The sequence below is a fragment of the Monomorium pharaonis genome, chromosome 3, assembly GCF_013373865.1.
Source record: "Monomorium pharaonis isolate MP-MQ-018 chromosome 3, ASM1337386v2, whole genome shotgun sequence".
Classification (NCBI taxonomy): Eukaryota; Metazoa; Arthropoda; class Insecta; order Hymenoptera; family Formicidae; genus Monomorium; species Monomorium pharaonis.
Window position 1 is genome coordinate 15,628,930 of NC_050469.1, and position 24,986 is coordinate 15,653,915.

At 29.8% G+C, this 24,986-nt stretch overlaps 1 protein-coding gene, 3 long non-coding RNA genes and 1 other non-coding gene across 29 annotated transcripts; 2 read left to right on the top strand and 3 right to left on the bottom strand.

Moving 5' to 3' along the window:
* Nucleotides 1-101: 101 nt before the first annotated feature.
* LOC118644735 lies at nt 102-13,257 on the bottom strand. Of its 18 annotated transcripts, none has more exons than XR_004962504.1 (11): nt 12,446-13,256; nt 4,033-4,101; nt 3,780-3,934; nt 3,589-3,703; nt 2,328-2,428; nt 2,120-2,246; nt 1,876-1,971; nt 1,535-1,773; nt 1,026-1,180; nt 791-891; nt 102-712 (listed from the first exon to the last, which is right to left on the bottom strand). It is a non-coding gene; the product is annotated as an uncharacterized LOC118644735 (long non-coding RNA). The 18 variants fall into 18 exon arrangements; XR_004962499.1 differs by having other exon boundaries at nt 3,780-3,947; XR_004962503.1 differs by having other exon boundaries at nt 4,033-4,105.
* Nucleotides 6,949-11,355, top strand: LOC105840616 (UDP-N-acetylhexosamine pyrophosphorylase). 3 transcript variants are annotated; one of them, XM_036284025.1, is made up of 4 exons: nt 6,949-7,357; nt 8,151-8,506; nt 8,589-8,985; nt 9,161-11,355. In XM_036284025.1, exons 2-4 carry the CDS (start codon nt 8,286-8,288, stop codon nt 9,698-9,700), a joined length of 1,158 nt encoding a protein of 385 aa, XP_036139918.1. In that variant the 5' UTR covers nt 6,949-7,357; nt 8,151-8,285; the 3' UTR covers nt 9,701-11,355. The 3 variants fall into 3 exon arrangements, with proteins under 3 accessions (XP_036139918.1, XP_012543054.1, XP_036139919.1); XM_036284026.1 differs by lacking the exon at nt 6,949-7,357 and adding an exon at nt 7,388-8,056; XM_012687600.3 differs by lacking the exon at nt 6,949-7,357 and having other exon boundaries at nt 7,387-8,506.
* Nucleotides 13,258-13,420: 163 nt separating the features above from the next.
* On the bottom strand, nt 13,421-15,861 carry LOC105828376. The gene is made up of 5 exons (XR_003625451.2): nt 15,293-15,861; nt 15,009-15,171; nt 14,764-14,865; nt 14,452-14,637; nt 13,421-14,156 (listed from the first exon to the last, which is right to left on the bottom strand). It is a non-coding gene; the product is annotated as an uncharacterized LOC105828376 (transcript).
* Nucleotides 15,862-17,692: 1,831 nt separating this feature from the next.
* On the top strand, nt 17,693-22,756 carry LOC118644832. Of its 3 annotated transcripts, none has more exons than XR_004962623.1 (3): nt 17,693-17,711; nt 20,715-20,831; nt 22,516-22,743. It is a non-coding gene; the product is annotated as an uncharacterized LOC118644832 (long non-coding RNA). The 3 variants fall into 3 exon arrangements; XR_004962622.1 differs by lacking the exon at nt 17,693-17,711 and adding an exon at nt 19,578-20,011 and having other exon boundaries at nt 20,302-20,831; nt 22,516-22,756; XR_004962621.1 differs by lacking the exon at nt 17,693-17,711 and adding an exon at nt 19,599-20,011 and having other exon boundaries at nt 22,516-22,741.
* Nucleotides 20,838-23,785, bottom strand: LOC118644833. 4 transcript variants are annotated; one of them, XR_004962626.1, is made up of 4 exons: nt 23,729-23,785; nt 21,532-22,112; nt 21,289-21,439; nt 20,838-20,979 (listed from the first exon to the last, which is right to left on the bottom strand). It is a non-coding gene; the product is annotated as an uncharacterized LOC118644833 (long non-coding RNA). The 4 variants fall into 4 exon arrangements; XR_004962627.1 differs by lacking the exon at nt 23,729-23,785 and adding an exon at nt 22,312-22,509; XR_004962625.1 differs by lacking the exon at nt 23,729-23,785 and having other exon boundaries at nt 21,289-21,490; nt 21,569-22,509.
* Nucleotides 23,786-24,986: the final 1,201 nt, after the last annotated feature.

Consider the following 24,986-nt stretch of genomic DNA (forward strand, 5'->3'; position numbering starts at 1 on the left):
GTTGCAACGTGTTTTAAGCGTTTGCAAAACCTTATATGTGCGACACAATGTCGCATTTACAACGTTTTTGCGACTTTTGTAAAACTTTCATGAAACGTTAGGGAAACGTTACAAACTTTTATTCCTAAAATAACGTTTATACAACGTTCTTTATACAACGTTCCGGGAACTATTTTCCGCTTCACGGTTAATTTGCAACGTTTTTGTAACAAATGTATACAGCTTAATCTACAATAAGTCATATAATCGTTGATCAGAGTGTCTGAAGTTCTAAGTTATAAGAGATGGCATTTGCAAATATCATTTCTTATGACTTAGGACTTCAGACACTCTGATCAACAATTAATGATTCATTGTAGATTGGGCTTTATACATTCGTTTATACATGTGTATAATACGATCAGTACATAATACGATCAGTGAAAAACAAAAATTCGCATATTAATTACATTTATTTTCATATACAATATTGTGATAAAATAAAAAAAATATAAAACAGCAACAACATAAAATATATCATTATATATTTATAACATGTACTACGTATTTTTAAGTTTTTCTAATATTTATAAAATAAATATATGTATTATTTTAATGTTGCACTATTGATGCATTTGCAGGATCGGTTGAACATCATATATGAGGTACATTTCCTTGTAATTCCATTTCCAAACAAAACTGATTATTCTATCTGCTTTCTAAGTGCTTTTGCCTAAGACAAGAAAAAAGACACAAAATCAATTCAGTTGTATAAAAATACTAATTTATTTAAGTAGAATAAAAAAAGTACCTGCTCTCTATCATAACGTGTTTTGGCATATTTAAACCAGGCGGAAACATGACTTAGAAAGTATCTATCTGTTAACATTGGATAATGCTTTCGAGCAGCCTCTGTAAAACGTAAAAAAAAAATAAAGTTTAATAAGTTGATTTATATAATTTTGTTTCAAGTTAGGTTAGGTTGATTTATATAATTTTGTTTCAAGTTAGGTTAGGTTAGGTTAGGTTAATGCAGAAAGTCTTACTTTTTATAATATCTATTAGAAGTGAATTTATGGCAAAGTTTCCTTTCTAGCCTTTCCATGAACATTTTATAGCCAATTTATTGAAAAACATATTTTTCAAGCTATGTTTTATTTGATCCTGGGGTGTCTCCTCCAAGCAAATAGAAAAATGTTTTCTGAAGCATATATAAATTACGATTATAACGACATACTACATTTTTCATACATGAATAATGTCGAAACATTACATAATTCAATATACCAGAATAATATGTAATATAAAATTATAAATATCAGTATATATGTACAGTAAAATTAAATTAAAATATTCAATTACGTTTAAAGTATTTTCGACACAATTCTCTGAGTATTAACATCATACAAGCTATTTACATTTTTTCAATCTTTTTAAATTTATATGTCTAATTAAATATACGATGCAATTATATTTCAATTGTCTAAAAAATCTATAGCGCTATCTCTATTTCCTAGGAGAACGAATCATTGACAGATAATGTATATACTATTACCAGTTGTTTTTTCCATCTTCATCATTCTTCAATGAAGTGTCATACTGCAGTAATTTTTGATGCTTTTTAAATGGTTTTGTAGGGATAGTTTAAAAATTATTATCTCTTAGACCTGCTGCTGCAAATATTACTGCATCATTTTTTTGTTTTAATTGTTCAAAAAATTTATTTTGTCGTCTTAATTGCGTTTTATATAATCTCTATCGTGTTCTCTAAAATTTTAATTATATTTTGGCTACCTGTAAAATTACAATTAAATATTATTACATACCTTATTGTTATTATTGCTGTTGTGTTGTGTAGTTGTTTAAGTAATGAAATAAACAAATATAGATAAATACCTGTTGGAAAATCTTCGAAAATTACATTTCGTGCGAATAAGTTATCTCTTATTGGAATTAGAGATGCGTTTCCAGCAATATTTTGTGGACCTAAATCTGTTGAATTAAAATATTTTATGTTATAAAACTGTAACTTCGGAAAGTAAGTCTAGATAAATATATTAAAGTATTTGTTATTTATCGTAGATATACTACGACCAATAAATATGTGTAGGTGAATGTTAAATATATATATAATATATACGTTCACATATCCTCCGTTGGGTAGATTTCAAAATCCACAGTATTGTTTATATTATTGTTACAATTTATAACCCCTGTATCATTGCTTTGATCTATCTGATTTTCTTTATCATCATTATTGTTGGAATCTAAATAAATACGAAATTAATAAATACTCAGGACAAAACATTAATATTTTTATTTATAAACATTAAAAAATACTATATTACCTATATTATCATTTATATTTTTATTGGCGGTTGAAAGAATTTGCTGATTGTCAATATTTGCCAGCAGATTTCTTGTGGTCTGTAGAACTTCACTTGATCGTCTATGTTCAATTGCAGAATCGGAAAAATAAATATTTAATAAAAAGACTCATCTAATCGTTGCAAAAATATTCACTTCTGTATTCACTTAATGATGTCAATATTATTGCAGTTTCGACGTGACCGAATTCAACCCATGCAGGTTAGCTAGGTTTTAGATTCGATTACGTCAAAAACGCTATTAAACTTCAGAATTTTATTGATGCACAAACCAACCGGTACACAATTAATTATGGGAAGATTAATTGTAATAACACACACAAACACACGTGAGCACTGTGGTCTGTTCTTTCTAGATGCACTGTTGTACTGGTGCAATAAGTTAAAAGGCTTGTTCTTTTTCGCTGCACTGCTGCACTGGTGCAACAGGTTAGAGTAAGACAAATATATTTTTTCTCACTCTAACTTATTGCACTAGTGCAGCAGTGCAGCGAAAAAAAACAGGCTAAAAGTAAGACAAGTATATTTTTTCTCATTCTAACTTATTGCACCAGTGCAACAGTGCAGCTAGAAAGAACAGACCAAATGGTTGCGTTCAGCCGTTCAGGTTCAAAGGCTCGATTCTTGAATTCATTTGCAAGAGAAACGTATTCGCAAATTCTGTTCTTACAGAAAAGTTGAAAATTTATTGGCTATCGTATGGCTTTCAACCAATAAACTTGCAACTTTTCTGTTAGAGCGGGTATTTGCGCATACGTTTTCTTGCAAATGAATTCAAGAATCAAGCCCCAGCTGTTGTAAAATTCTTTAATATGATTGATTTATACATTTAGATCCGACAAGAACTAAGAGCAAGAACCAATCATATTTGTATAAATCCCTCCGACTGCTCAACACACGCGAGCATGTTGTGTCGTGCATTGTCGCAACTCAAGCGACCAATCATAACGCGCCAAACTAAAGACCTATAATCAAAGATTCGCCAATGGCGAACACAATTTTGATTGGTCACTTGAGTCACATGATTTATCCGCCATTGCGTACCCATGCTGGGCAAGGAAGAGGGGAGAGTGCTCTGTGTTGAGCAGTATAGGTTAAAGGAATATGTGTCAGAAATTATAAGGTAATTCAATCTCTGCACTCTCGAGGGTCACTATATTTTGACGATACACTCAGGAAGAACAAGAAAAATTAAATTTGCATCTGTTATATAGCTGCGTACAACTTGGAGCAGGCTCGCATTGTTTACTATCTCCACTACTCCAGACCCCAGCCCCCGGCCCTAGCCCCCATCCAGTCTCCGTATGGGTACAAGATGGTGGATAGCAGTTGTAAGACTGAAAGTTAATGTCACTAGTTCTTACTCACCCAGTATATGTAAGAGAAGAATAAATGTCACTAGTTTATACTCACCCAGTATATGTAAGATGGCGGCGTGGAATAGGTGGCGTGCGAGGCCAAAGCGGAGGTAGATGGCGTCACAGATGGCGTTAGAAGTATCTTCCGGCTGTCAGCTCCCGGCTCCGAGGAAGATGCGGAACCGGAGCAAGTCAGTCGGAGTCTGGAACCTGAAAAGAATATCTACGAAAAGAAAACTTACCTCTCGTGCCTATCCGGTGATATTCGCTAAGGCGACCTAGTATATAACTCTAGTAAATATACTTACCTTGTTACTCAAGAAACTAGTTGATTTCTCGAACCCGGTCTAGATCCTAAAGAAAAGTCCATCCTCGATCTTCCTGGCAAAAAGTAACCACCACTGATCTCATTAAAGTGGATATGGCATAGAACGAAATAAGTGTGACCAATTGAAGGTTGTAGTCTCTGTACACAATATGGCGGTGTATACGAATACGAACACAGTTTACTGTGACGATGATACGAAATTCCACGTGTAATTAATTATCTATAGACGTAGATGTGTAGCAGTTTTATCCAAAATATTACTTTTTTTATAATAAAAATAGTAAAATTGTAAAATAGTGAGATTCCAAAATTAAAAAATGTGTTTATTGTGGAAAAGGAAGTGAAAATAAACAACAAACGTTTCATAAGTGAGTAAGGTTAAGTCTGAAAAGTTTAATAATAATATGTTTAATATATAATGTATCTAGATTCAAATATGTACCTCATAAGTACATAAGTATTTGTTGAATACACATTTTTATTATGTTGCTTTAAATTACAAATTTAAGTTTTAAGTGATACGTTTGTTTTGAATTCATATATTTTATGTTATAAAATATATTTATAATGTAACATTATTGTCATTATGTTTAAATAGCACAGCATGTGACTTGCAAAGTTTAATAAAGCACGCAAAATAACATTTTTCTATTACTACTTTTCTATTACTATTTTCTAAAAAACGCGATAAAAAAATTATCTTATTTTCTATTTGCTTCTATGCTGTGCATGTATATAGTGCATGTATATACATTTTATTATGTACATTATAATATTTATATTTAAATATTAAATAAATCTATGCTAATCTATGTCTAATAGTTACTTTTTTTACAAGCTGCAAGTATGGATTACCACAACACAATTAAGGACACGAGAACAAAATAAGCTATAACAATACCCTTTAAACTTATTTATAAGTTTAATAGTAGTAGTATTATTTATTAGTAAAATTATTTAACAAGATGGTCATAAATAAAAATTTACGATTTTTAGACACCTGCAAAATTTTATTTTTTAATCTTTTATTTATCCTCTTATTTAATAAAATATTTATATATTTTGACTCAATTTATACATAAAAATGTTATATATTACCAAATATTTTTTTAAATATTACAAAATATTTGTTATAAAGTCACTTACAAATGTCACTTACAATTATAAAAAAATACATAACATTAAATGTTATATGTATAATATAAAACAATATTATAAAAATTCAAATAAACACATTCCAGATTAATATTTTAGAACATTTCAAATTACTAAACATATACATTTTAATATATTTTGTAAATTAATTAATTTTTTAATTCATTTTTACTGGTTACATTATAATCATATTTTATATTTTTACAATATATCTTATTTAACACATATATTTTGTGTTAGTCATTCAAATTTTCCGCCAAAAGCGTGTACGCTGACTACAACTTTAATGGCTTCCGGTATTCTATTGGTCACACTTTTTTACCTCAAATTATTAGGGTATGCCATATCCACTTTAATGAGATCAGTGGTAACCACGTTCCCGTAAAAAGAAAAATTTTAAAAACTTACACAGTCATGGTGGGGGGCCATTGGCGCATCTTTGATTATATGGGTGCGTTCGGGGAGCTCACTATTAGCGCTACGTAGCACTACCGCTGTTCGCGGAGACGCTGGATAGCGCTATCAAAATTATGATGACGTCACTGTCCGCAGCGTTTGACGTCATAAACGCGCGCTATCCATGCTACTGCTTCCAAGGTAGTGCATGGATAGCGTTTGGCTCAATCCCCACCATTGTCTGTTTAAACATCACGTGCTATCTCTCTTTTAAGGTTAGAGAAAATTTATGCGTGATCTTGAAAGTAGAAAATAAGAAATTGTTTATATGTCCTAATGAAAATATTTAATTAACATAAAAATCTCTCTTCATATATTGAGAAAGAGAGAGAGAGAGAAAGAGAGAGAGAGAGATCTGTTTCATTGAAATTTATTAAATTTATTAAAATATATTAAAATTCCTTAATATATACTCATTTAAATTTGTTAAAATTTCTTAAAATTCATAAAATTTATTTCATTGTTATTTATTATATAAATAAATTTTTTAAATTTTAATAAATGTTAAATATTAATTTTTAATAAATTTTAATGCATTTTAATAAATCTTAATAAATAATAAAAAGGGGTCAAATAAAAAAGTTTCTGTGAAATATTTCATTAATATATTTCTATCAAGGTGATCAAGACTGGATCTTTGAGTTTAATATTATTTTTCATCAAAATATGTATATAATAATATATACTATTTTGATTCATTAGACTGCATGTACTGTTTGTCTTAAAATGCAATCCTTTTCTGTACCAATTGCAAATATGTAAACGACTTAAGTATCATTATTATCAATTAAATTGATAACGTAATCATATATTATTTTAAAATTTTAGTTTAAATAATTAATGCAATTCAAGAGCGACAGTATACGACATAGTGCAAAAGAACATAAATTTACATAAAAAAATTATATTAGGCATAAGCTTCAAACATATAATATTATGTAAAATAAATATAAATTAATAATTAATTAATTTGATTTTGAATTGAGATAGAAAAATGGAACAAAATAAAAATTCATAGGAAATTGTTTAAATTATTTTATTTTATTACATATAAAATAATTTTAATTAAAGAGTAATATATAGAACTTATTAATTATTATTTAATTTATTTAAAAATTAAAAAATTTATTTAATAAGATCGTAAATAACTTTAATAATTTTTATTTTGTGAACTTCAATAATTTCAATTTTCATTGAAAAATTTAATTGTTTAATAATCATTTTATAATTATTAAAATATTGAATATAAAATAAATGTAAACAAATAAGTATCATATATATATAAAGAAAAATAATAATAAATATACTAAGTAACATTGTTAACATAAATAATTATTAATATATATATAAACATTTTGTTAATATTGCTGGCAGTGGCTAATCAACTGCCCAACAGTGTTTGCTACGCTATAGCTGTTCACGGAACTCGCTATCACTACCGCGCTATTGGCTCCACGAACAGTTCAGATAGCGTTAGCGTTTGTAGCGTTAATAGTGTCTCCCCGAACGCACCCACAGTCAAAATGTGACGTTACCAAAAAGTTACATGTTTAGCGGGAAGTGAAGAGGATGATATTGAAGTTGAAATGTTACAAAATAAAAATGTTAAACAACATGTTCACCGCCTTCAAAATTACGTAGAGGTTATCATACCACAGTATACTAATAATTAACCTGTTTAAATCTCATTCCAGGTAAATTAATTAGGTTTTATTAACCATAAAGTAATATATTGAGAAAACAATATTTATTTATATTATATTCACACATATATTGAATGAAGTTTATAAATTGCTTCACTTATATATAAATTATCGTTAGTAATAACCACAACTAGTAATACTGTTGGCGAGTAATTTCGCGTTCGTCTTAAAACTAAAAGCGCTTAATTACGCTTTCGTTGCACTACCTCTCTTTTGAGAAAGCGATTGTAAGCGAGAAATGATGACGTTTTCGCTATGAAATTATGATGTCATTTGCTTTACGAAAGCGTGTGAAAGTGCCAAGTCGAACGCCGATAGCGACGCTTGTGAGCACTTTCAGTGGGTGCGTTCCACTTAATGCCCGCAACGCTCGCGAGCGTTGCTTATCCTTGTTTAATATTTGATAACCAACAAGGATGAAATGATTCCACGGTCGTTGCGAGCTTTAAGTGGAACGCACCCAGTGTGAAAGCGAGCAAGACGAACGCATCCTTATTGCCCTCGCTTACTTGTCGCGTTTGCATCGTCGCATCTTGACGTAGGACGTAGTCGTAGACCGAGACGCAAGCGCGACCGCGACGATAAACACGACGCGACGCGATAAGCAGCTATACACAGCCAAGTATTTGTACAAAGTGTCAAACTACGATTGTTGACAAGAATGGAACGCCTAAGATACAAGTTGAGAAAGTACAATCAGGAACATCTGCTCAGATTTTGGGAAGAATTGATGGATGAGGATAGAAAACAGCTGGAGAATGATATAGCAGAGTTTGATTTGCAGGAAACTACAGAATATTTCAAGAGGGCTTTGGAATTATCCCAGCATATTGGACAGAGTACACTGGATGACAAGATACAGCCAATTGACGAAAGCAAGATTGCCTCTGCCAAGACGTCTACTGAAGAAAAATTGAACATGTATGAAGAACATGGTTTAAAAGAAGTAGCTGATGGTTGTGTTGCAGTATTGTTATTGGCAGGGGGTCAAGGAACACGGTTAGGAGTCAACTATCCTAAGGGGATGTACAATGTTGCGTTACCATCGCACAAAACTCTCTTCCAATTACAGGCGGAAAGAATACTTTGTCTACAAAATATCGCACAGCAACGATATGGAAAACATGGAGAAATAACTTGGTATGTAATTAAGAATTTTTTCTGTACAAGTATAACATATATGGCAAGTAAAAGAGGAAATATCAACTTAAATAATTTCTAGGTATATCCTTACTAGTGAAGCCACTCATGACGCCACTGTCAAATATCTAAGTGAACACAACTATTTTGGTTTAAAAGAGAAAAATGTCAAGGCTTTTAAACAAGGTATGCTACCGTGCTTTACCTTTGACGGAAAAATTATTTTGGATGCAAAACATCGTATTTCCAAGGCTCCCGATGGTAATGGAGGATTATATCGTGCTTTGAAAAATCAAGGAATATTAAATGATATGTCACAACGCGGTATCCGGAGTATTCATGCACATTCCGTGGACAACATCTTGGTGAAAGTAGCGGATCCTATATTTATAGGATATTGTTTACTGTCTAAGACTGACTGTGCAGTTAAAGTTATCGAGAAATCTTCTCCTTCTGAAGCTGTTGGCGTAGTTTGCAAGGCATGTACTTTTATAATTTATAGATTAAATTTATATATAATAATTATACATTATATTTATGAATATTAATATTACTAATATATACAAATATATAATATTAATATTTATGTATATGTATGTATATAATATAAAGAATGTGCACATACCCATACATTTATCCGCTATTTTAATATAGGTGGAGGATCACTATCAAGTGGTTGAATATAGCGAAATGACAAAGGAAACTGCACAACTTCGACATGCCAATGGACAACTTGTATACAATGCTGCTAATATATGCAATCATTACTTCACTCTCAACTTTTTAAAAGACGTCGGATATTTTTATGAGAAACATTTGCCTTTGCATGTGGCGAAAAAGAAAATTCCATACATTAATAACGATGGAGAAAGAATTGTTCCAAAAATTCCTAACGGCATTAAGATAGAGAAATTTGTATTTGACGTCTTTCCTTTTGCAAAAAATTTTGCAGTGTGGCAAGGAACGCGTGAAGAGGAATTTAGCCCGTTGAAAAATTCAAATTCCGCTGGTGAAGATTGCCCGAGCACCGCCCGCACCGATTTGCTCAATTTACATAAAAAGTGGTTACTAAAGGCAGGTGCAAAAAACGTCGGGGACAATGTCGAGATCTCTCCTTTACTTTCATACACGGGAGAAAATTTGTGTCAAATCGCAAGCAACCAATCTTTTGTAGGACCAAAAGTTCTTAAATAATCAAAATACAAAATTTATTGACCTATAATAACAAGGTATCTTGGCAAATGATAGTTTTTGAATGATAAATTAAGGGGAGCTAAAGTGCCCATCAAACTTGATTGGGGTTGATAATGTAGAGTCATTCGTGCATATCATTAACAAGATTTCGTATGTCTTTCTTTTACAAATTCGGAAATCCGTTTCCAGAATTAAAGTATACATATTAATATCATTATATGAACTGGATTTTATACTGAGAATAAACAAAATGTTTTTCAGACTGCTTTTTCTAACCTATATCTGGATTTACAATTATAAAAAATTCATAAAGCTAATCTTTTTCTTGACTTTTAATCTTACAAGGGAACCTCGCAAACCCGAAAATTCTGATTTTAATGAAACTTGACATAAATGTAGAGGGGATAAGTACATAAATTTAGAAATTTTTAGTTGCTGCTTATAAACAGTTTAAAGGTTTGAAACCAGTCTTAAAAATTGAGTTTTCTCGATATATCTCATAAACTAAACAAAATATCAAAAAATGTTTTATACAAAAGTTTTACAGCATAAATACTTCTACTTAATGAATAAAAACGGTCAAAACGAGCAATAATTAATGTTGGAAAATATAATAAAAATTGAGAACAAATAAATGAACTGTTTCGGACTTACTTGTCCTTCCTTAGCGTAATAAAACCATATCAAAACGGAGGTATCATGATATGGTTTTATTACGCTGAGAAAAGACAAGTAAGTCCGAAACGGTTTGTTTATTTGTTCTCAATTTTTATTGTGTAAACCAAGAATAAATATATTAATTCATTATATTTTCTAACATTAATTATTGCTCGTTTTGATCGTTTTTATTCATTTTGTATTGCGTTTGCATAGCACAAGCTGGTTGTAATAATTATTTCTACTTAACTATGGTGTTTATTTTTTGAAAAAAAATTTTTCAAAAATTATTCTTTATATCTTTCCTATGTTGAATATTTATTGCATCAAAATTTCAATTTTAGTGAAATTCAGTACAATATAGAGGGAGGGGGGGGCAATACACGAACTTAGAAAATTTTAATTGGTTCTAAAAAACGGTTTAAATGGTTAAAATTACCCTTCAAACGTTGAGACATTTTTGCCTTTTTTTGATATATCATAAGCTTAACGAAACATCAAAAAATGTTTTTGTACAAAAGTTTTATAAATATCTCTATTTAATTACGCTGTTTATTAAAAAAAATTTTTTTTATAAAAATTAATAAAAAAAATTTTTAAAAAATTGACTTTTATGCATCTAGCATTTATAAAGTAATTATACTGTCTTATACTACGTATCGGCCATTTTTTTCCAATATTCCACGGTTTTTTTTTCTTATAGTTACTATTTAAAATTTCGTTTTCTGGTTCACAATTATTCTCATTATCACGTTCATAATTATCATTATTTTTTACAAATTTTTTTTCTTTATCTGTTACAAATTCTATGTCAGTTAAATCCACTTCCCAATAATTTTCAAATTCCAAAGCAGTATTGGTGTGTACGACAAATGCTACATTATTTATTATAATATCCTGTATCACTTCATATAATTGTATTTCTATTCTATTTATAGGCGTTGAGAAAGTATGTGTAATTTGAAATAAAACAACATATTAAAAATATTTGCAACATTTATGTGTAACATTATGCTTTGTTTGATTAAAAATTTAAACAATTTAACAGAATAATCAAGCACATGTTAGACGTCACTTGATACTGGTGTGAAAATGACGCGTAACATTATTAATAGATACAAAATTTTTATTAATACGTGATTTCTATTTCGTATCTGATGCATACCGTGACATGACAAATATAAAACATAAATGTGAAATATGTGACATAGACAGAATGAACACTGTGTGAAAACAATGTGACTACTCTAATATTGCGCAACTGTCATATAAAAAATAATACATACAGGAATGCAGTTAATATAAATATATAGTATCATATTATAGATAATATACACATAGATGATATAAATAATATGTAGTATACGATAGTATAATTACTTTATAAATGCTAAATATATAAGAGTCAACTTTTTTTTAATAAAAAATGTTTTTAATTAAATTTTTTGTTTTCGAAAAATGAACAACGTAGTTAAATAGAGGTATTTATACTGTACAACTTTCGCATAAAACATTCTTGATGTTTCGTTAAGTTTACGAGATATATCAAAAAAGGCAAAGTCTGTTTAAAGGGTTAAAATCACCTTTTAAAGGTTGAGACATTTTTGCCTTTTTTGATATATTTCGTAAACTTAACGAAACATCAAAAATGTTTTATGCGAAAGTTGTACAGTATAAATACCTCTATTTAACTACGCTGTTCATTTTTCGAAAACAAAAAATTTAATTAAAAACATTTTTTATTAAAAAAAGTATTAAATAAAATTGACTCTTATATATCTAGCATTTATAAAGTAATTATACTATCGTATACTACATATTATTTATATTATCTATGTGTATATTATCTATGATATGATACTATTATCCAGATACAAGCACCACCAAAATCAGGAAGTTTATATTTCAATTATAAGAAGACTTTTAGTCTAGTACTCATGGCTATATGTGATCATGAGTATAAATTTACTCTTGTCGATGTGGGTGCTTTTGGTAGTGATTGCGATGCTGGTGTTTTATCTAAATCGCTATTTAGAAAAGCATTATATAATTAGACACTTAATATATCACATGAAACAAGAAAATTACCTGGATGTGATACAGAATTGCCCTATTTTGTCGTAAGTGATGAAGCTTTTCAATTACATATATTCTTATATATATAGAATAAACTTAGAACGTTTAAGACCTTGCAGTGCACATAGAGCAACTCGCGAAGCATACGATCCATAGAGCTTGTATTAATGGAGGGGCCATTGCTATATGCCGGAGTCCGCGCGGGGAGAATCAACAGAGACATGAATATATTCTCATATATTCTGTCTCTTTTCGTGTTGGACATCCCTACCACTCCGTTTTCTAGAAGGAAAGAAACGCACATACGACAGGTACGAGCCTACCTACTTGGTGCCTACTTGGGGTCTCGGGCTGTTACAATTAGTACAAAAAATTTTTACATACGAAAGTAATACTGTGCATTCATTGATTGGCATGCATCTTTTAAATTCTAAATTATGTACCACACTTAATGAATGCACAGTGTTATTGTCTTTGTAAGCAATTTTTTTCATACGAGTTCGAGAATCGGGCCTCAGATTGTATAGTTACGAACCTGTTCCCACACAAAAAAAGACAGAATATATCCACCTCTCTGTCGATTTTCCCCGTGCGCGTCGCGATGCACCAAGACCCCTCCATTAATACAAGCTCTATGATCGATCAAAGAGACATTTTAACTAAATATTTGTTATCACCCACAGGTGAAATTATGTGGCAATATGAACGTGTACATATGAGATCTATGTATCATAATATATATGAGTAATATATTTAATATAATTTTTAATTACAAAAATATAAATACATTTGTTGAGTTACATATATATTACATTAATCTAAAAGTGACGACAATGCATATAATTCAATATTATTTTTGTTTTAAGTTTGATTTTATAAAATAAATATAGTAAATGTTTAGCAAACTTTAATAAAGTAACTTATTAAAAATATCTTTGGTTATTACATATATTATATGTATTTTTTTAAATTAAAGTTTATTTTTGAATAAACAAAATTTTATTTCTATTTATTTTGTAACAAAAAATAAAATTGAAAAAAACAGCCAACTTGTATAAAGCATACAAACAAATTAAATATTATTCAGAGGTACATTTATGTAGTATAAACTAAAGTAAATAATAAAATTCTTAATTTGTTTTGTTCATGTAATCAAACTCATAGTTTTGACATAAAATATTCATTTCTGAGATTGTTGTGTTTGTATGAAACAATGCTATCCTTACTGCTAATGTAAAATCCAAGCAACATAATCTATTTGTAACATGTAAATTATGTAAGTAATGTGTAAGCATTATTAAATAATATTAATGTATTGATATAATTTTAATGTGCAATAAAATATAAAAAAAATATCTTTAAAACTCATAAAATTTTTATAATTTTTCCTTTTAATTCTGTTTTTCGTGGTTTATCTATTTTTCGTAATTGATGTGCCATTGTGCAACCAAAACTGTTATCTTCGTCCATTTTCTTTTTATCTAAGAAATGTTCAGATACTATAGATGATAAATTGATAAATGTTTTGTCCACTTCATCTACTTCTGGAACTACTGTATTTTTAAGTTTTCTCTTATTTTGTGTTGTAGATTTTATACATGGTTGCATTAATGAATCTTTATTAATATCTAAAGATAAAGATGGAGCTACAGATGTAGATAAAGACGACGATATTGATGATGGTGATAACGGTTTTAACATCTGAGATGAAGTAGCAGGAGTGCTGAAAAAATAATTATTTGTGATATGTATTTCTAAAAAATTCATGACATTAACATTTTAACATTGCAATTTATAAATAAGAAAGCTTTTAAATTTATATTTATTATTTAATAAATTATTATATTATTATTTATGTTTATTAAATTGTTACTAAATAAGTTGTAGAACAATATTTATAGGCCATTCTTATTTCAAGATTATCTTAAATAATGTTTTAAAATGTCTTAAAATGCTCTGGAATTATTTTATGATTATTGAAAGTTAGATCTTAAATATAACTGATGACAAATACTCACCTACTAATAGTTTCAACAGTTTTATTCCTCTCTAAAATATTTGTATTTTTTTGTGTAGTTTTTATACATGATTTATTTAATGATGTATATGGAGTTTCATTACTTAATGCAGATAGGGAGTCATCTATACATCTAGATGATGATGGTGTTAATGATGATTTCAACATCTCAGACGAAGTAGAAATACTGAAAAGATTATTATTACACAGAAACATTAGTAAAAAAAATAATAGCAAAACTATTAAACATTTTAATATTGTTTGCAATTTACAAATAAAAAAGTTTCATTAAATTGTTACTAAATGTACTCACTTGTTAACAGTTTCAATCAAATTTTTCTCTTGTAAGATATTTAAATTTTTTTGTGCATTGGAAATAAAATGTGTTCCATGTGTTATAATGTTAGTGTAAGTTCTAAAAATTACAATAATTACATAATTATATAAAATAAAAATTATGTAAAACAATTATATTAGTTACAGAATTAATATATTATACAAAAAATACACAACATATGTAATTTATATAATTTATTTTTGAAAGGTAATAAAACTTACCTTCTGCTTTTAACAAACAAATCTAAAAATTTTATATTATTATATAACAAAAAAGTCGGTCTTGTATTTGCTGTACTGCCACTTCGACTTTCTAGTTCTCATTTCTTTTTTTCACGAGAAAATTTTTCTCTAAGTCTTTGCCATCTATTTTGACAATCTGTAACTATAATTAACAATAAAAAATGTATTAATAATATAAAAAAACAAAATAAAAATATAAATATAATTAGTGATTTATTTATTAAATGTAGGACTAATAACTTATAAAAATAATAAAAAATTACCTGGTAATTTTAAAATAGAGATTTCTATCCATGTACGTTCTTTTTTCTTTGCATTTTTCAAATCTGTTGTACTTTTATCATAAAGATAAGAAAAGTTTTGGTAATTATTTAGTTTAGGCACTGGTATTCAAATATCGATGTAGTTGTGCTTATTCGATACAGTTTTGCTTCAAACGAACGAATCTGGCAAAAAAAAGCGTCGCTCTGCCCCGGAAAGCGAAATAATAATCGTAAAATTTGTCGAATATTCAGGTTAAGAAATCTGTCATATCGACGAAATGTAGCGACAAGAGCACTCTCCGCGGCCATGTGCGCATGCTCTACAGTCATATGTACATGCTTCGCGGCCATATACGCATGCTTGGTGGTCATATGTGCATGAAATAAAGGCGCGAATTTAAAATGTATGTGTACTTTTAACGACTTCCTTGTATTCTAATAGTAACTAATAATAAATGAGTCTACATATATTAAAAATAATAAATACTGTAAAGATTAGCATATGATCTAGTAATAATCAACCATCATTGACAATCTTTGCGTAAGGATCTTGCTAATCTTTTGTGTGGAAAGTCGCAAACCCATGTGGTGCAGAGAATGCTTTACGCACACACACACACACACACACACACACACACGGTGGGTGCAAGGGGGGGCCTTCGGCCCCCCCTTCCCGCACCCACCCCGTCCAAGTCGCTAACCCATGTGGCCTCATACTTTGCTTGCAATATACATTGGTTGCCTATGTACATTGCAAGCAAAGTAAAGTCCACATGGGTTAGCGACTTGGACGGGGTGGGTGCGGGAGGGGGGGGGGCCGAAGGCCCCCCCTTGCACCCCCCGTGTGTGTGTGTGTGTGTGTGTGTGCGTAAAGCATTCTCTGCACCACATGGGTTTGCGACTTTCCACACAAAAAATTGTGCTTGTAAAAATATGTATATAGACATTTGAAATTCGCGCATTTTTAACATGACTTGTGCTAAACAGAGCATGCGCTTGTGATTAAAAGCGTGAGAATATGATCGCTGCGCGTGCTCAAGTCATTACATTGTGTCGGTATGACAGGTTTCATAACCTGAATATTAGTCAACTTTAGCGATTATTATTTCGCTTTCCGGGGCAGAGCGACGCTTTTTTTTGCCAGATTCGTTCGTTTGAAGCAAAACTGTATCGAATAAGCACAACTACATCGATATTTGAATACCAGTGCCTAAACTAAATAATTACCAAAGTTTTTAACAAGATCTTAAACAGCATGTGTCTTCTTCACAATATTGATACGTACAATCTTGTGTAGGACCAATGTTTTCTTTCTCATCGAGTGCCATTATATTTAATTTGCGAAGATAATGAGTCGCTGAGTTAATTATTTTGTTTAATAACACGAGTAATAATTATATTACTGAAAATTAATCTTAATTTTATTTGAAACGGTTACGTATCATACGAAGATAAATCAAATGCCGTCTCATAATATAACCTCACATGACATAAAGTGTGCTTTCCAGCAAGACACAGTGTAACACAGTGTCCATTAGTGTGAGAAAGAACATGTCAGTGTGTCTCGCTCACACTAGTGGACACTGTGTTACACTGTGTCTTGCTGGAAAGCACACAAAAATATCAACATTGGGTGTTTACGATAATGGCTATCCGAGTAATTTTCTCTAGGAAATATATGATAAGCACAGCCATCTACTACCATCATGATTCGTGACAACTCAATGCTGTCTGGTATGCCAAATCAACATCACGAGCAAGTTGCAAATTGCGAGTTCCGTGAGTTTGTAGCAGGTAATCTAAAAAGTACGATATAAATATTATAAATAATTTGATTGATTATTACAATTAAAAATACTCTGTTTTTAATGTATGATAAGATTATTAACTTTATTAAAATAGTAATTATATGTAACACAATCATGTATTTTTAAAGTATTGTTTAAAAAGTAATATTAAAGAGATTATTTTATTTACAAATATTTTTTTTGTCTATCAAGTTTCTATCATAACGGTATTGTTTCAAAACCTAATATGATCCCAGTGAACACAGTAATATAGCAGCAGTGTAACAGCAATGTAACCGAATATAACAGGTTACGTTACTCTGAAATTACACGTAACTTACATGTAAGTTACAATTTCCGACTCAGCAATATAACATGTTATAATTACATGTTATCTAACCGTTACACAACAGTTACAAAAAAAATAAAATAAAATAAAAATTTTATTTTTAAAAAATTATTTTTATCAACAGCACATACTACATTTAGAATAAATTTTTATTAATTAATTAAATTTAAATTATGTTATTTTTTATTTTATTCTTACTTGCCGCTGCTAGGTTTGAACCCGGGACCTTAGGATGACGAACCTTGTACTCTACCTGCTACGCCAATTTGACTCATCGATATGGGTACTTGTTATTGTCTACATATACTTATATGTTATAAACTGACGCAACTATATTATTTTTTATAAAAGCAATTAAATTTTGCAAAACATTAAAAATAAATAGCATTAATTTATTTACTTATTAATTTCATTGTTAAATTTATCTTTTTCCATAACCTTAATAATTTGATGGAAATTGCGATCTATTTGGCATTAATCTTTGAAGCGTTCAAATGATTTAACTATATAAATCGTAATTCTAAGAAAAATTGAATAGTATACATTTATTATTCTGTTTTTGTTCAGCACATGATGAATTTAGATTTTGTGCATTTTTTGTGCGCAGTAATTGTAGACAAACCGTTATTTTTGAAAACATTATCTTTATAATAATTTTTTTATTATCAAATAGATCTGTCATTCAGGATGTTATAATGTTGTCTGATTTCTGAGTCAACTACGACGCATCGTTCCGTAATAACATTGATACGACGTGTTATGTTACGATTATACAATTTTTGTTGAATAACTGTAACGTCAAAACGATGTATAACAGCTATATCACTTGCGTATAACAAATATTACGTAACAGGTTATTTCCATGTCATATAGCACCTACATATCATAAGATAACAATGTTCCCACACAGCACACTTCATCCTAGGGATGTCCCTGGGATGTCATTTTGGGATATCGCAATATCGTTGGATATCCGTGGATCGTCTGCGATATCCGAGGGATATCCAAGGGATGCACAAATGTCCACCAATTTGATATTCTGTAGATATCTCAAACGATATTCAGAGGATGTCCAAGGGATTTCCTGAGATATCGTAATATACCCTAGTAAAAAAATTTGTCAGAATTAAAAAAATTTTTTTCAGGATTTCTGATAAATGTTTCGATTTTTTATAATTGAAACGTTTCTCGGAAAAATTTTAAAAATAAAAAATTTTGATTAATTAAAAAAATTTTTGAATATTTCTAAGTATTTTTGAGAGTTTCTAAGAATTGAAAAAAACTTGAACAAAAAATAAAAAATTCTAATTATTTTTACGACAATTTTGTAAGAGAAAGAAGACTATAATATAACATGTTTCAGCCAAGCCGTCGTACCTGTTAAAGCATGTTTAATAGTTTAATATCTCTATACCTGAAAAAACGGTCACCCATTCAAGTGTCAACCCTCGCCGATGTCGCTTGACTTTGAAGACCGTACGCATTCTAACGCTTCGTGGTGATCCATAAACACTTCTTGTTTATGGATTCATATTTGTTATAGATCATTACAATAGATGTTGTCAGAAGGATAAAACATGTATAGTTAACTTATATTTTTATAAATAAATATGAAGTTTTACCATTTTTTTTACTTTTTTTACTATTTTTATATATGCGCGCAAAATAGTATGTAGACTAACTTATTAAAAAATCTGTTTTTGCTCTGTTTGTATAAAATAAAAAAAATTTTTTAATGTCATTTTTTATAATTTTTTAGTATATGTGGCATATTATTAATATGCCACATTGTTTCCATAAGTGTATTTTCTTTATGTTCTGACGTTTTAATCTACGTTTCTTAAAGATTTAATTTACACTTCTGTCACTCTTTTGTTACATTATAATTAACTTTCCCTTTACACTTCATTTATGCTCCATTAATTGTAGAGATAAAAAAGATATGATGGGATATTATTTGGATGTAATAGGATATCGTAAGATATTAATGAATATCTTACAATATCTTATAATATTTTAAGATATTTTTGGGGGATATCGAAATATATTAATAAGATATCATATGATATCTTAAGATATTTTACGATATTTTAAGATATTTTTGTAGGATATCCCGGGAGTTACTCATTGAGATATCCGTGGGATCGCCTTCGTCTGTCTGGGATAATTTGGGATATCCTCAGGATAAAGTGTGCTGTGTGGGTTAAATTACATCCCAGCAAACACCAAATATAAATGCAATATAACGTGGGAGTAACATGTAATGTAACAGATGTTACACTCTATTTATATTATAGTTACGAAACTTTACTACATATATGTGATGTAACAAAGTTATGAAGCTATAATATTACTCCGTTATTTGTATGTTACAATAACCGAACAGTGATGTAACCACAATGTTGCGTGGTTACACAACAATTGTTTTATTTATGTTATATGGATATTATAAAATTTGAATCTTGTGAGACTCTAACCTCAATCGCACAACGTACATCTCGTGCTATTAGGCGCGCTTTCCGCTAGTGGATGCTATAATGACGAAAGAGAAACGTTGTTTTCTTGCAACTTGACTTTAATCAGGTAATCCTTTATGTTTTTTAAGTCAACATTTATTAAAGATTATATAAAAAGGTGTAGAAAATGTTGCTGCATTTAATTAACATATATTATTTTTCTTATGTATAATATACATCATAAATAACTTATTATAATCTTTCCTACATTTTGTAGGTTATGTTTAGTCAGCAACAACATAATAGATTTATAAGTTATAACCGCCTTTATATATTTTTTATTTTTGATACTACATGTTAATTCGATACAACACATGTATTGTGGAATTGTTGTACATTGATAATTATACATTTTAGATCCATCATACAATTTCGACAAAATTGTATACGCTGCTTATTCGATGCATTTTTGCACAAAATGAACAAAAAAGTATGGCAAATAAAAGTTCTACTCCATCTTGCGAAGCAATAAATTTATCGTTAAAGTTAAAACTAACAGATATGTATATTACCAAACCTATTATTGACAAAATACATAGCGATATGTTTCCTGTTTTGATCCGCACAACTACATATTTTTATATTTAAATAATGTATTTCTTAAGTAAATTTAAAGATAATTTATTATTTGGGCTGCTAGTTTTACATACATTTCTAGTTACAAAAGTCACCTAGCATATGTGTAAATCATGCAATATATAAAGGCAGTTATAAACTTATAAATATAATTTATAAAGACGTATCATATTAAAACTAATTTTATATTACAGGATTCTGCCAATTATTCTTACATCATTTGGACAACTGTTCTTCTTAAAATTTAAAAGAACGTAAAGAATAACTGAAGTTTATAAAAGCTGAAGAAATTTTCACAAGGATTAGAACAGGTAAGAATAAACTATAGCCATTATATGTTTTTAGAATAAAACCCAGCAAATTAGAGATGGGAATAATCAAATGTTCCTTCTCAAGTTCCACTTTTGTGCACATTTCCAGATAATCATACGCACATCCACTGGTCATTCTTAAATTATTCTACAAATAAAAATATCTTATTTTGTCTTTCGTCTCATATATGCCTATTTTGTAGTCTTTCGTCTTATACATGCCTCAATTTACAAACAATTAAGTTAGAGAATCAAAAATATAAATAAAAATTCTGAATGTGATCATTGTGAATGTATGAAGAGAATTGTATTAATTAGAATAAATTATTTTGGGAACAACAGAGTATTTAAATACTTTTTAGTTTTTAATGGAACTAAGAGCTTTATCAGTATATTTCTGAGGCGTATATCTGGCTGACACAAAATGCATGACAGTTACTAAATGACTAAGACTTACAGATGATCCTTGACATTCATAAACATATTTCCTATATTACAGCCTGCGACCACATCATCGGCAGGTTAGTTGAGTGATATTAGTCTGTATACTTTGTTGTAATTGTTTCAGATCAGATTTCACGCTTTTTATTTATTTCAGTAACAACTATCTAAAAAAGATAGTTGTACGATACCTTTAAGAGCCACACAGTTGCAATACACTATTAAAATAAAATTATAACATTTGTCATTATTCTCTTACCTAGCCTGCCATAAGATAATGCCATAAAATAACATACTTGAAGAACTAGGAAGTACACCTTTAGATAATCCTTTTGATATGAATTGCTCTGTCAATTCTCTATACATATAATGGTTCGCTGAGCTAAAACAGGGATGAACTTTGGTGAATTTTTTATCAATAGCATACATCAGCTTACAAGAAAGAGAATTTTGGTGTAACAGCCAACAATTTTTTAATAATGTATTAATAAAATTTCTTACTGTTTCTCTTTAAAATTCGAATAATAAATATGATAATAATGATATGATAATCTCATCAAATTGCTTGTTCTTTATTAAATCTTTTGTAAAGGTTTTCTCGGAACAAGTTAGATTGTAATAGATACTTTCTCACACAAAAAATAAATTGTTCACTTCATCCTATAACTTTTTTAGTAAAATTATGTTATTTGATACCTTCAAGGTCCACATATTCTGTTCGGCACACTGTAAATTCCAAGCTGTGAGGTTGATCTCTCTTTTACATCTTTCTTTCCTTACTCGTCTACTCTTCTACTTTACGCTCAAATAGTGTTTCTTCCTCTCTTGCTTTTAATATAACTAAAAATAAAACATAACACAAAGTATTCATCTTATCTCAGAATACTTACTCCATACAAAAAAATAAAAATTTTGTGAGACTTATCTGATTATACAATCCATAGTGTTAGACTAAACTTTAAATTAAGCACAGCCGTATTTCCCTTCACGATAAAATATGCAAATTATGCATAAAACTGAAAACTGACTCGCTACTAACCTCGCGCACATCATCATGTTGCGGCGTTGCGCGTGCAGACGCGTGCACTGGCGCGTACAAAATAGCGAGATGCGTACAATCGTACATGCGCATGACAGTTCATTCGTACCAATCCGAATATTCTAAATACGTATTTAATATTCTATATATGTTTAGTGTATTGGTGAGCGTTATATAATATTATTTATTACTTTCTTTTTACAGAAAACTGAACTCAAATGGAAGCGCTTGCACTCTCATGTCACTATCATGTCCTGACAATTTCGGATTTTATAAAACTATAGGAGATGTGATTGACGTTGAGATTGTGATTGACATCTGGAGCAGAGCTATAATTTTGTTTAACATTACATGAAGTTTATTTAATGTTTTTCTCTTATTTTCCCTCGTTTTTTGTTTTTAAAAGTTATTTTTAAAATATTTTACTAATAATCATAAAGTATAATATGTATATATTTGTTTAGATATAAGCTTATTTTGTTGATAAATATGTGTTAAATATATTAAGAAGTTTATTAAAAAGACTATTTTTAATGTTATCTTTTTCCTTCATAATTATATTTATTTTTTATAATTTTAGCACTTATAATTTCCAGGAAGTCAAATTCTTAAATTAATTTTACATAAAACAACGAAATTGCATTCAAAGAGTATTTTTTGTTTTATGTGAAATTAATTTAAGTACTTGACCTCCTGGGAATTATGTGCTAAAATATATACATGTACATATGTAACAACACTGTATTTTTTATAACAGCAATATAATAGTTCATATTGCCATTACAAAACATCTCGGTTATGGTTATCTAACAGTTCAGTTCTATGTTATATTTGTGTTATATAACTACAACATCACATGAGTGGGAAATTATAACTAACAGGAATGTTACATGTAACCCAGACAGCACATGTAGATTATGAGAACGATAATAGGATATTGCGAAAGTATATTGCAATATTCGTATAATATTAGAGATACGTCTGTGATATGGCGAGTATATACTCATAACGTACTATGTCCGCGTTGCCTTATCCCATAGAATTTCGCTGGCAGTTTATGAGAATATACCGAATATATCTTAAGAATGTTATACGTATGTCTAAAGTATATCTTCAGTATATTCACAATATGTCTACAGTATGTTCACATTATATGGGCTCATGCATAATGAGAGGAATAAGGAACAAGGAATTAAACATACAGAATTAGCAAGAAGAAATAAGAAGAGGAATTAATCATTTCGCACATCAGGAAGCTATCGCAAAAAATGAAGCGTAATATCTGTTGAATACGCTGGGGTGCTTTGGGAAATTATGCTCAGATAATTGTAGGTTATAACCTAAATAATATATGTATATATACAATATATATATATTATTATAGTTTACGTTACTATATTATATCTTATGTACATACCAGAGTTATCTGGGCGTAATTCCTGAGAAAACCACGTTGTCCGTGAGTTCGTGTTCGCACGTTCACACCCTACACTTCACCACGTGTCTGCATCACACGGCAGACGAAAATGCGTAACGTTACAGATCATAGATAGCGTTGACATGATTCACTTTCGATATTACGCGGATATTTTGGAAATATGTGATAGATATACATGAGATATATCATAGGATATTTTACGGATGTTTTGAGTATATTAGATATAATCTCAGTATATTCAGTAGGAGTTGCGAAGTTCAGTCGCTATATTCTAAGTTTATCTTGAGGATATATCAAAATGACATTCTACTGAGACGTTATATGAATGTTTTACGTATATTCGGTATGATCACAGTACATTACGTATGAGAGTATAATATTCGTACGATATCTGGTGCTGTCTGGGAACGTTCATGTAATATTATCTGTTACATTCCGTTTTATTGCAGCAATGTAATGGTTATATATTGGTGTTTGCTGGGATGTAACTTCCATGTTATATTGCCGCTATAAAATGTGTTCACTGGGAACTATCGTGCATGTCAGCACACATGCATACATATGTATATACATATATATACACACACATAAGTTAAAACACGTGACCAAAACGTATCCAATTATTGGATTTCAATGTATAATATGTACAAGCATGCGCGAAACATATTTCCAGACTCTTTAGAGAGAGAAGTATAGACACGGTTTCGCTTGGTATTGCCAGTCCATATCTATAAGGTCTATGGAGAATACCTACTTTTCTAGTGCTCTAGTGGCACTCGAAAGTGCAATAGTATATTAATGACGTCTTTATGTCCCGATTTTGGATGCGTGCTGTCTGGGAAAATAATCGTCAGATCATGACTGAAATATGACTTTGAAATGACGTCATCATGACGTCAATTTTAGGTCATGTAAAAAAATGGTCATTTTAACGACATATGACCAGATTGACCATTTTGGGACGTCAAAATGACGTGGGCTTGCTACCTGGGGCTCGATTCTTGAATTCATTTGCAAGAGAAACGTATTCGCAAATTCTGTTCTTACAGAAAAGTTGAAAATTTATTGGCTATCGTATGACTTTTAACCAATAAACTTGCAACTTTTCTGTTAGAGCGGGTATTTGCGCATACGTTTTCTTGCGAATGAATTCAAGAATCGAGCCCTTGGGGTTAATATCTTTCTTGTTACGCGGAAATTATTTTGATCATTATTTTGATTTTGATCGTTTTGGTTT